Genomic DNA, 14,374 nt, shown 5'->3' with positions numbered 1-14,374 from the left:
TTAGAAGTTGGTGGATCTGCTTAATCACAATTTCAATTTCCTTCAGAGAAATTATTTAAAATAAATTAAAGTCATAATATTAAGCAAAAAGGATCAAAGATCGTTGGCGAGAGACTTCAAAGTTCATATTGAATCCATGGCAAAGCCCTTCATGCCTTTTGCCTTTAAGAAATTTTGCAGAAAATGTAATTTAATTAGAAGTTGATGGATCTGCTAGATCACAATTTCAATTTCCTTCAGAGAAATAATTTAAAATAAATTAAAGTGGTAATATTAAGCAAAAAGGATCAAAGATAGTTGGCGAGAGACTTCAAAGTTCATATTGAATCCATGGCAAAGCCCTTCATGCCTTTTGCCTTTAAGAAATTTTGCAGAAAATGTAATTTAATTTAACTCACAGGGAAGCACCAGGAGCTTGAGAGCGAAGCAAAAAGATTCCAATTAGATATAATTGGTGTTTCGTCTACTAAGCAAAGAGGTAGTGGAACTGTGGATCTTGAGGAAGGGTGGCAACTTTTCCTGTCCGGAGTGGCACCGGAAATGTCTGCACAGGCGGGTGTGGGGATACTCACAAGCCCTCGGCTGTCAGACAGGGTTTGTGATGTCTGGACACACAGTGGGAGAGTGATGGGTATCAAGATCAAACTTGAGAGATCTTCCCTGGCGGTGTTGCAGGTGTACGCACCGAACGCATCGTCAGAGTACCCAGCTTTCCTAGATGAAGTGGAGGAAGTCCTGAATAAGGCATCTTCTGAAGCGGATTCAGTTGTGTTGTTTGGGGATTTCAATGCCCATGTTGGTGTTGACTCTGAGACATGGACGGGTGTGATTGGGAAGAACGGGGATAAGAGTGAGAACCCGAACGGTAAAATGTTGCTGGATTTCTGCGCAATCAAAGGTTATTCGATCATGAATACCTTTTTCCAGCACAAGGAGATTCATAAATACACCTGGGAAGACACAAAACGAGGACTTAAGACAATAATTGACTTTGTCCTGGTTCCCGGTGTTGATAGAAGAATTGTCCAAGACGTTCGAGTTTTTAACAGTGCTGAACTGTCAACTGATCACCACCTGCTCTTTGCAAAAATTAACCTCAACGAAGATCCTCCCGCTCTACCTAAGGGTAAGAGCAAAGTGCTTAAATGCATTAGGTGGGAGAGTCTCAAGAAGAAAGACGTTGAGGAAAAATTTGTGAAGGGCATACAAGAAAGGTTTGAACAAATTCCACAGTCTCCTTCTGACATAGAGGCTGAATGGGCCTGCTTCCAAACAGCCATTTTGGCCTCGGCTACAGAAGCTTGTGGCGTTAAGCGCATTAATGTGACGAACAACGTGAAACGGTCATCTTGGTGGGGAACACCGGGAGTAAAAGAAGCCGTTGGAGAGAAAAAGAAGGCTTACAAGTTGTACATACAACGTAAGGATTCTGATTCTCGTGATCGTTATGTTGAGGCGCGAAAGGCTGCAAAGCTCGCAGTTAAAGCCGCTAGAGAGGAGGCGTGGAAAAAGTTCGGTGAAAAGCTGGAGCTTGACTATAGGACGGCAAACAAAACTTTCTGGCAAACAGTCCGAAGACTCCGAGGGAAGAAGAGCAATTCCATCCAAGGAGTAACATCCAAGGAAGGGAATCTTCTGACCAAAGAGGAAGAGGTTTTAAATCGCTGGAAAGAGTACTTCTCAGAATTGCTCAATCCTCAGCAAGGCACTGATGATGACGTACCCACGAGTAAAGACAGGGAGGAAAGTAGTCCTTCAGAGAGTGAAGTCCTGTATGCGATTAGTAAATTGAAGGATGGAAAAGCTGCAGGAATTGACGAAATACGTCCCGAAATGCTAAAACTCATGGGTATAGTGGGTGTTAATTGGCTCACGCGTGTCATTAAGGTGGCTTGGCAAAGTGGGAGAGCACCAAAGGACTGGCAAGTTGGGGTCATTGTACCCATATTCAAGAAGGGAAACAAGAAAGATTGCTCCAATTATAGGGGAATTTCCCTTCTGAGCTTGCCCGGCAAAGTGTATGCCAAAATCCTTGAGAGAAGATGCCGAGAAATAGTCGAACCCAGACTGGGTGAGGAACAATGCGGTTTCAGACCTGGTAGAAGCACCACGGATCAGCTTTTTACCCTGAGGATGATTGTCGAAAAGGCTTGGGAGTATGCAATTCCACTCTATGCTTGTTTCATAGATTTGGAAAAAGCATATGACCGAGTACCGAGAGAACAACTTTGGGATGTACTGCACGAGTACGGACTGGATGAAGAATTGGTAGGAGCCATTCAGTCATTGTACAGAGACTGCAGTAGCTGTGTTCGTGTAAACGGATCCAAATCGGAAGGTTTTCAAGTGGGTGTTGGACTGCGTCAAGGGTGTGTTCTATCACCATTGTTGTTCATAATATACATGGACAAGATTATGGAACGCAGTCGGGGGCGGAATGCGATTCGTATTGGGGATTTCAGGGTGAGCCATCTCCTCTATGCAGATGATTTGGTTCTTTTTGGATCTTCCGAAGAAGAGCTTCAGCGCACACTTGACCGATTTGTAAATATTTGTGCCGAAACAGGTATGAAGGTGAACGTGGGTAAGTCGGAAGTAATGGTGATTTCCCGACAATCTGTGGAATGCACTCTACATGTTAGTGGAGACTCATTGACACAGGTGGAGAAGTTCAAGTATCTCGGGGTGTTATTCACGAGTGATGGTAGGATGGAGGCAGAACTCTCGTCGCGAATCGGTCAGGCTTCTGCAGTAATGAGGGAGCTTGGCAGAAGCGTGCTGAGGAAGGTCGAGCTTAGTCGATCGGCTAAATTATCGGTCTTTAAAGCTGTGTTCATTCCTATTCTCACCTATGGTCATGAGATTTGGGTAATGGCCGAAAGGGTAAGATCGCGAGTACAAGCTGCCGAGATGAGGTACCTTCGAGCGGTTAAGGGAATCACTCGTAGAGATCGAGTGAGGAATGTGGCCGTTCGTGAGGAACTAAGAGTCGAGGAGCTGCTTCTTCGGGTTGAGAGATCACAACTTCGATGGTATGGACATGTTCAACGCATGAATGAAGAAAGATTCCCCAGAAAAGCTATGCAAGCCATTGTGAGGAGACCTCGGCCTCGAGGCAGACCTAGGACAAGGTGGCTGAATCAAATTCAGAATCTTGCCTTGGAACGCCTCGGGATCGAACCCGAACATCTTCCTGAAGTGGCGGAGGATCGACAAGCGTGGGCTGCTAATTTGGATGTCATGGGCCCGCGACCCCAATAAGGATAAGCGGTTGAAAATGAATGAATGAATGTAATTTAATTAGAAGTTGGTGGATCTGCTAGATCACAATTTCAATTTCCTTCAGAGAAATTATTTAAAATAAATTAAAGTGGTAATATTATGCAAAAAGGATCAAAGATCGTTGGCGAGGGACTTCAAAGTTCATATTGAATCCATGGCAAAGCCCTTCATACCTTTTGCCTTTAAGAAATTTTGCAGAAAATGTAATTTAATTAGAAGTTGGTTGATCTGCTAGATCAACATTTCAATTTCCTTCAGAGAAATAATTTAAAATAAATTAAAGTGGTAATATTAAGCAAAAAGGATCAAAGATCGTTGGCGAGAGACTTCAATGTTCATATTGAATCCATGGCAAAGCCCTTCATGCCTTTTGCCTTTAAGAAATTTTGCAGAAAATGTAATTTAATTAGAAGTTGGTGGACCTGCTAGATCACAATTTCAATTTCCTTCAGAGAAATAATTTAAAATAAATTAAAGTGGTAATATTAAGCAAAAAGGATCAAAGATCGTTGGCGAGAGACTTCAAAGTTCATATTGAATCCATGTCAAAGCCCTTCATGCCTTTTGCCTTTAAGAATTTTTGCAAAAAATGTAATTTAATTATAAGTTGATGGATCTGCTAGATCACAATTTCAATTTCCTTCAGAGAAATAATTTAAAATAAATTAAAGTGGTAATATTAAGCAAAAAGGATCAAAGATCGTTGGCGAGAGACTTCAAAGTTCATATTGAATCCATGGCAAAGCCCTTCATGCCTTTTGCCTTTAAGAAATTTTGCAGAAAATGTAATTTAATTAGAAGTTGGTGGATCTGCTAGATCACAATTTCAATTTCCTTCAGAGAAATTATTTAAAATAAATTAAAGTGGTAATATTAAGCAAAAAGGATCAAAGATCGTTGGCGAGGGACTTCAAAGTTCATATTGAATCCATGGCAAAGCCCTTCATGCCTTTTGCCTTTAAGAAATTTTGCAGAAAATGTAATTTAATTAGAAGTTGATGGATCTGCTAGATCACAATTTCAATTTCCTTCAGAGAAATAATTTAAAATAAATTAAAGTGGTAATATTAAGCAAAAAGGATCAAAGATCGTTGGCGAGAGACTTCAAAGTTCATATTGAATCCATGGCAAAGCCCTTCATGCCTTTTGCCTTTAAGAAATTTTGCAGAAAATGTAATTTAATTAGAAGTTGGTGGATCTGCTAGATCACAATTTCAATTTCCTTCAGAGAAATTATTTAAAATAAATTAAAGTGGTAATATTAAGCAAAAAGGATCAAAGATCGTTGGCGAGAGACTTCAAAGTTCATATTGAATCCATGGCAAAGCCCTTCATGCCTTTTGCCTTTAAGAAATTTTGCAGAAAATGTAATTTAATTAAAAGTTGGTGGATCTGCTAGATCACAACTTCAATTTCCTTCAGAGAAATTATTTAAAATAAATTAAAGTGGTAATATTAAGCAAAAAGGATCAAAGATCTTTGGCGAGAGACTTCAAAGTTCATATTGAATCCATGGCAAAGCCCTTCATGCCTTTTGCCTTTAAGAAATTTTGCAGAAAATGTAATTTAATTAGAAGTTGGTGGATCTGCTAGTTCAATATTTCAATTTCCTTTAGAGAAATTATTTAAAATAAATTAAAGTGGTAATATTAAGCAAAAAGGATCAAAGGTCGTTGGCGAGAGACTTCAAAGTTCATATTGAATCCATGGCAAAGCCCTTCATGCCTTTTGCCTTTAAGAAATTTTGCAGAAAATGTAATTTAATTAGAAGTTGGTGGATCTGCTAGATCACAATTTCAATTTCCTTCAGAGAAATTATTTAAAATAAATTAAAGTGGTAATATTAAGCAAAAAGGATCAAAGATCGTTGGCGAGAGACTTCAAAGTTCATATTGAATCCATGGCAAAGCTCTTCATACCTTTTGCCTTTAAGAAATTTTGCAGAAAATGTAATTTAATTAGAAGTTGGTGGATCTGCTAGATCACAATTTCAATTTCCTTCAGAGAAATTATTTAAAATAAATTAAAGTGGTAATATTGAGCAAAAAGGATCAAAGATCGTTGGCGAGAGACTTCAAAGTTCATATTGACTCCATGGCAAAGCCCTTCATGCCTTTTGCCTTTAAGAAATTTTGCAGAAAATGTAATTTAATTAGAAGTTGGTTGATCTGCTAGATCAATATTTCAATTTCCTTCAGAGAAATTATTTAAAATAAATTAAAGTGGTAATATTAAGCAAAAAGGATCAAAGATCGTTGGCGAAAGTTCATATTGAATCCATGTAAAGAAAATATGTAAGCAAAAAGGATCAAAGATCGTTGGCGAGAGACTTCAAAGTTCATATTGAATCCATGGCAAAGCCCTTCATGCCTTTTGCCTTTAAGAAAATTTGCAGAAAATGTAATTTAATTAGAAGTTGGTGGATCTGCTAGTTCAATATTTCAATTTCCTTCAGAGAAATTATTTAAAATAAATTAAAGTGGTAATATTAAGCAAAAAGGATCAAAGATCGTTGGCGAGAGACTTCAAAGTTCATATTGAATCCATGGCAAAGCCCTTCATGCCTTTTGCCTTTAAGAAAATTTGCAGAAAATGTAATTTAGTTAGAAGTTGGTGGATCTGCTAGTTCAATATTTCAATTTCCTTCAGAGAAATTATTTAAAATAAATTAAAGTCGTAATATTAAGCAAAAAGATCGTTGGCGAGGGACTTCAAAGTTCATATTGAATCCATGGCAAAGCCCTTCATGCCTTTTGCCTTTAAGAAATTTTGCAGAAAATGTAATTTAATTAGAAGTTGGTTGATCTGCTAGATCAATATTTCAATTTCCTTCAGAGAAATTATTTAAAATAATTTAAAGTCGTAATATTAAGCAAAAAGGATCAAAGATCGTTGGCGAGAGACTTCAAAGTTCATATTGAATCCATGGCAAAGCCCTTCATGCCTTTTGCCTTTAAGAAATTTTGCAGAAAATGTAATTTAATTAGAAGTTGGTGGATCTGCTAGATCACAATTTCAATTTCCTTCAGAGAAATTATTTAAAATAAATTAAAGTGGTAATATTAAGCAAAAAGGATCAAAGATCGTTGGCGAGAGACTTCAAAGTTCATATTGAATCCATGGCAAAGCCCTTCATGCCTTTTGCCTTTAAGAAATTTTGCAGAAAATGTAATTTAATTAGAAGTTGATGGATCTGCTAGATCACTATTTCAATTTCCTTCAGAGAAATTATTTAAAATAAATCAAAGTCATAATATTAAGCAAAAAGGATCAAAGATCGTTGGCGAGGGACTTCAAAGTTCATATTGAATCCATGGCAAAGCCCTTCATGCCTTTTGCCTTTAAGAAAATTTGCAGAAAATGTAATTTAATTAGAAGTTGGTGGATCTGCTAGTTCAATATTTCAATTTCCTTCAGAGAAATTATTTAAAATAAATTAAAGTCGTAATATTAAGCAAAAAGATCGTTGGCGAGGGACTTCAAAGTTCATATTGAATCCATGGCAAAGCCCTTCATGCCTTTTGCCTTTAAGAAATTTTGCAGAAAATGTAATTTAATTAGAAGTTGGTTGATCTGCTAGATCAATATTTCAATTTCCTTCAGAGAAATTATTTAAAATAAATTAAAGTGGTAATATTAAGCAAAAAGGATCAAAGATCGTTGGCGAGAGACTTCAAAGTTCATATTGAATCCATGGCAAAGCCCTTCATGCCTTTTGCCTTTAAGAAAATTTGCAGAAAATGTAATTTAATTAGAAGTTGGTGGATCTGCTAGTTCAATATTTCAATTTCCTTCAGAGAAATTATTTAAAATAAATTAAAGTCGTAATATTAAGCAAAAAGATCGTTGGCGAGGGACTTCAAAGTTCATATTGAATCCATGGCAAAGCCCTTCATGCCTTTTGCCTTTAAGAAATTTTGCAGAAAATGTAATTTAATTAGAAGTTGGTTGATCTGCTAGATCAATATTTCAATTTCCTTCAGAGAAATTATTTAAAATAATTTAAAGTCGTAATATTAAGCAAAAAGGATCAAAGATCGTTGGCGAGAGACTTCAAAGTTCATATTGAATCCATGGCAAAGCCCTTCATGCCTTTTGCCTTTAAGAAATTTTGCAGAAAATGTAATTTAATTAGAAGTTGGTGGATCTGCTAGATCACAATTTCAATTTCCTTCAGAGAAATTATTTAAAATAAATTAAAGTGGTAATATTAAGCAAAAAGGATCAAAGATCGTTGGCGAGAGACTTCAAAGTTCATATTGAATCCATGGCAAAGCCCTTCATGCCTTTTGCCTTTAAGAAAATTTGCAGAAAATGTAATTTAATTATAAGTTGGTGGATCTGCTAGTTCAATATTTCAATTTCCTTCAGAGAAATTATTTAAAATAAATTAAAGTCGTAATATTAAGCAAAAAGATCGTTGGCGAGGGACTTCAAAGTTCATATTGAATCCATGGCAAAGCCCTTCATGCCTTTTACCTTTAAGAAATTTTGCAGAAAATGTAATTTAATTAGAAGTTGGTTGATCTGCTAGATCAATATTTCAATTTCCTTCAGAGAAATTATTTAAAATAATTTAAAGTGGTAATATTAAGCAAAAAGGATCAAAGATCGTTGGCGAGAGACTTCAAAGTTCATATTGAATCCATGGTAAAGCCCTTCATGCCTTTTGCCTTTAAGAAATTTTGCAGAAAATGTAATTTAATTAGAAGTTGGTGGATCTGCTAGATCACAATTTCAATTTCCTTCAGAGATATTATTTAAAATAATTTAAAGTCGTAATATTAAGCAAAAAGGATCAAAGATCGTTGGCGAGAGACTTCAAAGTTCATATTGAATCCATGGCAAAGCCCTTCATGCCTTTTGCCTTTAAGAAATTTTGCAGAAAATGTAATTTAATTAGAAGTTGGTGGATTTGCTAGATCACTATTTCAATTTCCTTCAGAGAAATAATTTAAAATAAGTTAAAGTGGTAATATTATGCAAAAAGGATCAAAGATCGTTGGCGAGGGACTTCAAAGTTCATATTGAATCCATGGCAAAGCTCTTCATACCTTTTGCCTTTAAGAAATTTTGCAGAAAATGTAATTTAATTAGAAGTTGGTGGATCTGCTAGATCACAATTTCAATTTTCTTCAGAGAAATTATTTAAAATAAATTAAAGTGGTAATATTGAGCAAAAAGGATCAAAGATCGTTGGCGAGAGACTTCAAAGTTCATATTGACTCCATGGCAAAGCCCTTCATGCCTTTTGCCTTTAAGAAATTTTGCAGAAAATGTAATTTAATTAGAAGTTGGTTGATCTGCTAGATCAATATTTCAATTTCCTTCAGAGAAATTATTTAAAATAAATTAAAGTGGTAATATTAAGCAAAAAGGATCAAAGATCGTTGGCGAGAGACTTCAAAGTTCATATTGAATCCATGGCAAAGCCCTTCATGCCTTTTGCCTTTAAGAAAATTTGCAGAAAATGTAATTTAATTATAAGTTGGTGGATCTGCTAGTTCAATATTTCAATTTCCTTCAGAGAAATTATTTAAAATAAATTAAAGTCGTAATATTAAGCAAAAAGATCGTTGGCGAGGGACTTCAAAGTTCATATTGAATCCATGGCAAAGCCCTTCATGCCTTTTGCCTTTAAGAAATTTTGCAGAAAATGTAATTTAATTAGAAGTTGGTTGATCTGCTAGATCAATATTTCAATTTCCTTCAGAGAAATTATTTAAAATAATTTAAAGTCGTAATATTAAGCAAAAAGGATCAAAGAAATATTTAATTTAATTAGAAGTTGGTGGATCTGCTAATCACAATTTCCTTCAGAGAAATTATTTAAAATAAATTTAATATTATGCAAAAAGGATCAGAAAATGTAATTTAATTATAAGTTGGTGGATCTGCTAGTTCAATATTTCAATTTCCTTCAGAGAAATTATTTAAAATAAATTAAAGTCGTAATATTAAGCAAAAAGATCGTTGGCGAGGGACTTCAAAGTTCATATTGAATCCATGGCAAAGCCCTTCATGCCTTTTGCCTTTAAGAAATTTTGCAGAAAATGTAATTTAATTAGAAGTTGGTTGATCTGCTAGATCAATATTTCAATTTCCTTCAGAGAAATTATTTAAAATAATTTAAAGTCGTAATATTAAGCAAAAAGGATCAAAGATCGTTGGCGAGAGACTTCAAAGTTCATATTGAATCCATGGCAAAGCCCTTCATGCCTTTTGCCTTTAAGAAATTTTGCAGAAAATGTAATTTAATTAGAAGTTGGTGGATCTGCTAGATCACAATTTCAATTTCCTTCAGAGAAATTATTTAAAATAAATTAAAGTGGTAATATTAAGCAAAAAGGATCAAAGATCGTTGGCGAGAGACTTCAAAGTTCATATTGAATCCATGGCAAAGCCCTTCATGCCTTTTGCCTTTAAGAAAATTTGCAGAAAATGTAATTTAATTATAAGTTGGTGGATCTGCTAGTTCAATATTTCAATTTCCTTCAGAGAAATTATTTAAAATAAATTAAAGTCGTAATATTAAGCAAAAAGATCGTTGGCGAGGGACTTCAAAGTTCATATTGAATCCATGGCAAAGCCCTTCATGCCTTTTGCCTTTAAGAAATTTTGCAGAAAATGTAATTTAATTAGAAGTTGGTTGATCTGCTAGATCAATATTTCAATTTCCTTCAGAGAAATTATTTAAAATAATTTAAAGTCGTAATATTAAGCAAAAAGGATCAAAGATCGTTGGCGAGAGACTTCAAAGTTCATATTGAATCCATGGCAAAGCCCTTCATGCCTTTTGCCTTTAAGAAATTTTGCAGAAAATTTAATTTAATTATAAGTTGGTGGATCTGCTAGTTCAATATTTCAATTTCCTTCAGAGATATTATTTAAAATAATTTAAAGTCGTAATATTAAGCAAAAAGGATCAAAGATCGTTGGCGAGAGACTTCAAAGTTCATATTGAATCCACGGCAAAGCCCTTCATGCCTTTTGCCTTTAAGAAATTTTGCAGAAAATGTAATTTAATTAGAAGTTGGTGGATTTGCTAGATCACTATTTCAATTTCCTTCAGAGAAATTATTTAAAATAAATTAAAGTGGTAATATTGAGCAAAAAGGATCAAAGATCGTTGGCGAGAGACTTCAAAGTTCATATTGACTCCATGGCAAAGCCCTTCATGCCTTTTGCCTTTAAGAAATTTTGCAGAAAATGTAATTTAATTAGAAGTTGGTGGATCTGCTAGATCACAATTTCAATTTCCTTCAGAGAAATTATTTAAAATAAATTAAAGTGGTAATATTAAGCAAAAAGGATCAAAGATCGTTGGCGAGAGACTTCAAAGTTCATATTGAATCCATGGCAAAGCCCTTCATGCCTTTTGCCTTTAAGAAATTTTGCAGAAAATTTAATTTAATTAGAAGTTGATGGATCTGCTAGATCACTATTTCAATTTCCTTCAGAGAAATTATTTAAAATAAATTAAAGTCGTAATATTAAGCAAAAAGGATCAAAGATCGTTGGCGAGGGACTTCAAAGTTCATATTGAATCCATGGCAAAGCCCTTCATACCTTTTGCCTTTAAGAAATTTTGCAGAAAATGTAATTTAATTAGAAGTTGGTGGATCTGCTAGATCACAATTTCAATTTCCTTCAGAGAAATTATTTAAAATAAATTAAAGTGGTAATATTAAGCAAAAAGGATCAAAGATCGTTGGCGAGAGACTTCAATGTTCATATTGAATCCATGGCAAAGCCCTTCATGCCTTTTGCCTTTAAGAAATTTTGCAGAAAATGTAATTTAATTAGAAGTTGATGGATCTGCTAGATCACTATTTCAATTTCCTTCAGAGAAATTATTTAAAATAAATCAAAGTCATAATATTAAGCAAAAAGGATCAAAGATCGTTGGCGAGGGACTTCAAAGTTCATATTGAATCCATGGCAAAGCCCTTCATGCCTTTTGCCTTTAAGAAATTTTGCAGAAAATGTAATTTAATTAGAAGTTGGTGGATCTGCTAGATCACAATTTCAATTTCCTTCAGAGAAATTATTTAAAATAAATTAAAGTCATAATATTAAGCAAAAAGGATCAAAGATCGTTGGCGAGAGACTTCAAAGTTCATATTGAATCCATGGCAAAGCCCTTCATGCCTTTTGCCTTTAAGAAATTTTACAGAAAATGTAATTTAATTAGAAGTTGTTGGATCTGCTAGATCACAATTTCAATTTCCTTCAGAGAAATTATTTAAAATAAATTAAAGTGGTAATATTATGCAAAAAGGATCAAAGATCGTTGGCGAGAGACTTCAATGTTCATATTTAATCCATGGTAAAGCCCTTCATGCCTTTTGCCTTTAAGAAATTTTGCAGAAAATGTAATTTAATTAGAAGTTGGTGGATCTGCTAGATCACAATTTCAATTTCCTTCAGAGAAATTATTTAAAATAAATCAAAGTCATAATATTAAGCAAAAAGGATCAAAGATCGTTGGCGAGGGACTTCAAAGTTCATATTGAATCCATGGCAAAGCCCTTCATGCCTTTTGCCTTTAAGAAATTTTGCAGAAAATGTAATTTAATTAGAAGTTGATGGATCTGCTAGATCACAATTTCAATTTCCTTCAGAGAAATAATTTAAAATAAATTAAAGTGGTAATATTAAGCAAAAAGGATCAAAGATCGTTGGCGAGAGACTTCAAAGTTCATATTGAATCCATGGCAAAGCCCTTTATGCCTTTTGCCTTTAAGAAATTTTGCAGAAAATGTAATTTAATTAGAAGTTGGTGGATCTGCTAGATCACAATTTCAATTTCCTTCAGAGAAATTATTTAAAATACATTAAAGTGGTAATATTAAGCAAAAAGGATCAAAGATCGTTGGCGAGAGACTTCAAAGTTCATATTGAATCCATGGCAAAGCCCTTCATGCCTTTTGCCTTTAAGAAATTTTGCAGAAAATGTAATTTAATTAGAAGTTGGTGGATCTGCTAGATCACAATTTCAATTTCCTTCAGAGAAATTATTTAAAATAAATTAAAGTCATAATATTAAGCAAAAAGGATCAAAGATCGTTGGCGAGAGACTTCAAAGTTCATATTGAATCCATGGCAAAGCCCTTCATGCCTTTTGCCTTTAAAAAATTTTGCAGAAAATGTAATTTAATTAGAAGTTGGTGGATCTGCTAGATCAATATTTTAATTTCCTTCAGAGAAATTATTTAAAATAAATTAAAGTGGTAATATTAAGCAAAAAGGATCAAAGGTCGTTGGCGAGAGACTTCAAAGTTCATATTGAATCCATGGCAAAGCCCTTCATGCCTTTTGCCTTTAAGAAATTTTGCAGAAAATGTAATTTAATTAGAAGTTGGTGGATCTGCTAGTTCAATATTTCAATTTCCTTCAGAGAAATTATTTAAAATAAATTAAAGTGGTAATATTAAGCAAAAAGGATCAAAGGTCGTTGGCGAGAGACTTCAAGGTTCATATTGAATCCATGGCAAAGCCCTTCATGCCTTTTGCCTTTAAGAAATTTTGCAGAAAATGTAATTTAATTAGAAGTTGGTGGATCTGCTAGATCACAATTTCAATTTCCTTCAGAGAAATTATTTAAAATAAATTAAAGTGGTAATATTAAGCAAAAAGGATCAAAGATCGTTGGCGAGAGACTTCAAAGTTCATATTGAATCCATGGCAAAGCCCTTCATGCCTTTTGCCTTTAAGAAATTTTGCAGAAAATGTAATTTAATTAGAAGTTGGTGGATCTGCTAGTTCAATATTTCAATTTCCTTCAGAGAAATTATTTAAAATAAATTAAAGTGGTAACATTAAGCAAAAAGGATCAAAGGTCGTTGGCGAGAGACTTCAAAGTTCATATTGAATCCATGGCAAAGCCCTTCATGCCTTTTGCCTTTAAGAAATTTTGCAGAAAATGTAATTTAATTAAAAGTTGGTGGATCTGCTAGATCACAATTTCAATTTCCTTCAGAGAAATTATTTAAAATAAATTAAAGTGGTAATATTAAGCAAAAAGGATCAAAGATCGTTGGCGAGAGACTTCAAAGTTCATATTGAATCCATGGCAAAGCCCTTCATGCCTTTTGCCTTTAAGAAATTTTGCAGAAAATGTAATTTAATTATAAGTTGGTGGATCTGCTAGTTCAATATTTCAATTTCCTTCAGAGAAATTATTTAAAATAAATTAAAGTCGTAATATTAAGCAAAAAGATCGTTGGCGAGGGACTTCAAAGTTCATATTGAATCCATGGCAAAGCCCTTCATGCCTTTTGCCTTTAAGAAATTTTGCAGAAAATGTAATTTAATTAGAAGTTGGTTGATCTGCTAGATCAATATTTCAATTTCCTTCAGAGAAATTATTTAAAATAAATTAAAGTGGTAATATTAAGCAAAAAGGATCAAAGATCGTTGGCGAGAGACTTCAACGTTCATATTGAATCCATGGCAAAGCCCTTCATGCCTTTTGCCTTTAAGAAATTTTGCAGAAAATGTAATTTAATTAGAAGTTGGTGGATCTGCTAGATCACAATTTCAATTTCCTTCAGAGATATTATTTAAAATAATTTAAAGTCGTAATATTAAGCAAAAAGGATCAAAGATTGTTGGCGAGAGACTTCAAAGTTCATATTGAATCCATGGCAAAGCCCTTCATGCCTTTTGCCTTTAAGAAATTTTGCAGAAAATGTAATTTAATTAGAAGTTGGTGGATCTGCTAGTTCAATATTTCAATTTCCTTCAGAGATATTATTTAAAATAATTTAAAGTCGTAATATTAAGCAAAAAGGATCAAAGATCGTTGGCGAGAGACTTCAATGTTCATATTGAATCCATGGCAAAGCCCTTCATGCCTTTTGCCTTTAAGAAATTTTGCAGAAAATGTAATTTAATTAGAAGTTGGTGGATCTGCTAGATCACAATTTCAATTTCCTTCAGAGAAATTATTTAAAATACATTAAAGTGGTAATATTAAGCAAAAAGGATCAAAGATCGTTGGCGAGAGACTTCAAAGTTCATATTGAATCCATGGCAAAGCCCTTCATGCCTTTTGCCTTTTTTTGCAGAAAATGTAATTTAATTAGAA

The 14,374-nt window shown here is 34.1% G+C and overlaps 1 protein-coding gene across 1 annotated transcript in view; it reads left to right on the top strand.

The window, feature by feature from the left end:
• Positions 1–540: 540 nt before the first annotated feature.
• Positions 541–14,374, top strand: part of LOC129808887 (uncharacterized) — a 33,091-nt gene continuing 19,257 nt past the window's right edge. The window contains exon 1 of the mRNA XM_055858792.1: positions 541–1,926. Within this exon, the coding sequence (XP_055714767.1) occupies positions 541–1,926 (1,386 nt within the window). The remainder of the gene's footprint in view (positions 1,927–14,374) is intronic.

The sequence above is a fragment of the Phlebotomus papatasi genome, unplaced genomic scaffold (genome assembly GCF_024763615.1).
Source record: "Phlebotomus papatasi isolate M1 unplaced genomic scaffold, Ppap_2.1 HiC_scaffold_17, whole genome shotgun sequence".
Classification (NCBI taxonomy): domain Eukaryota; kingdom Metazoa; phylum Arthropoda; class Insecta; order Diptera; family Psychodidae; genus Phlebotomus; species Phlebotomus papatasi.
This window is presented reverse-complemented; position numbering and strand designations above follow the sequence as displayed.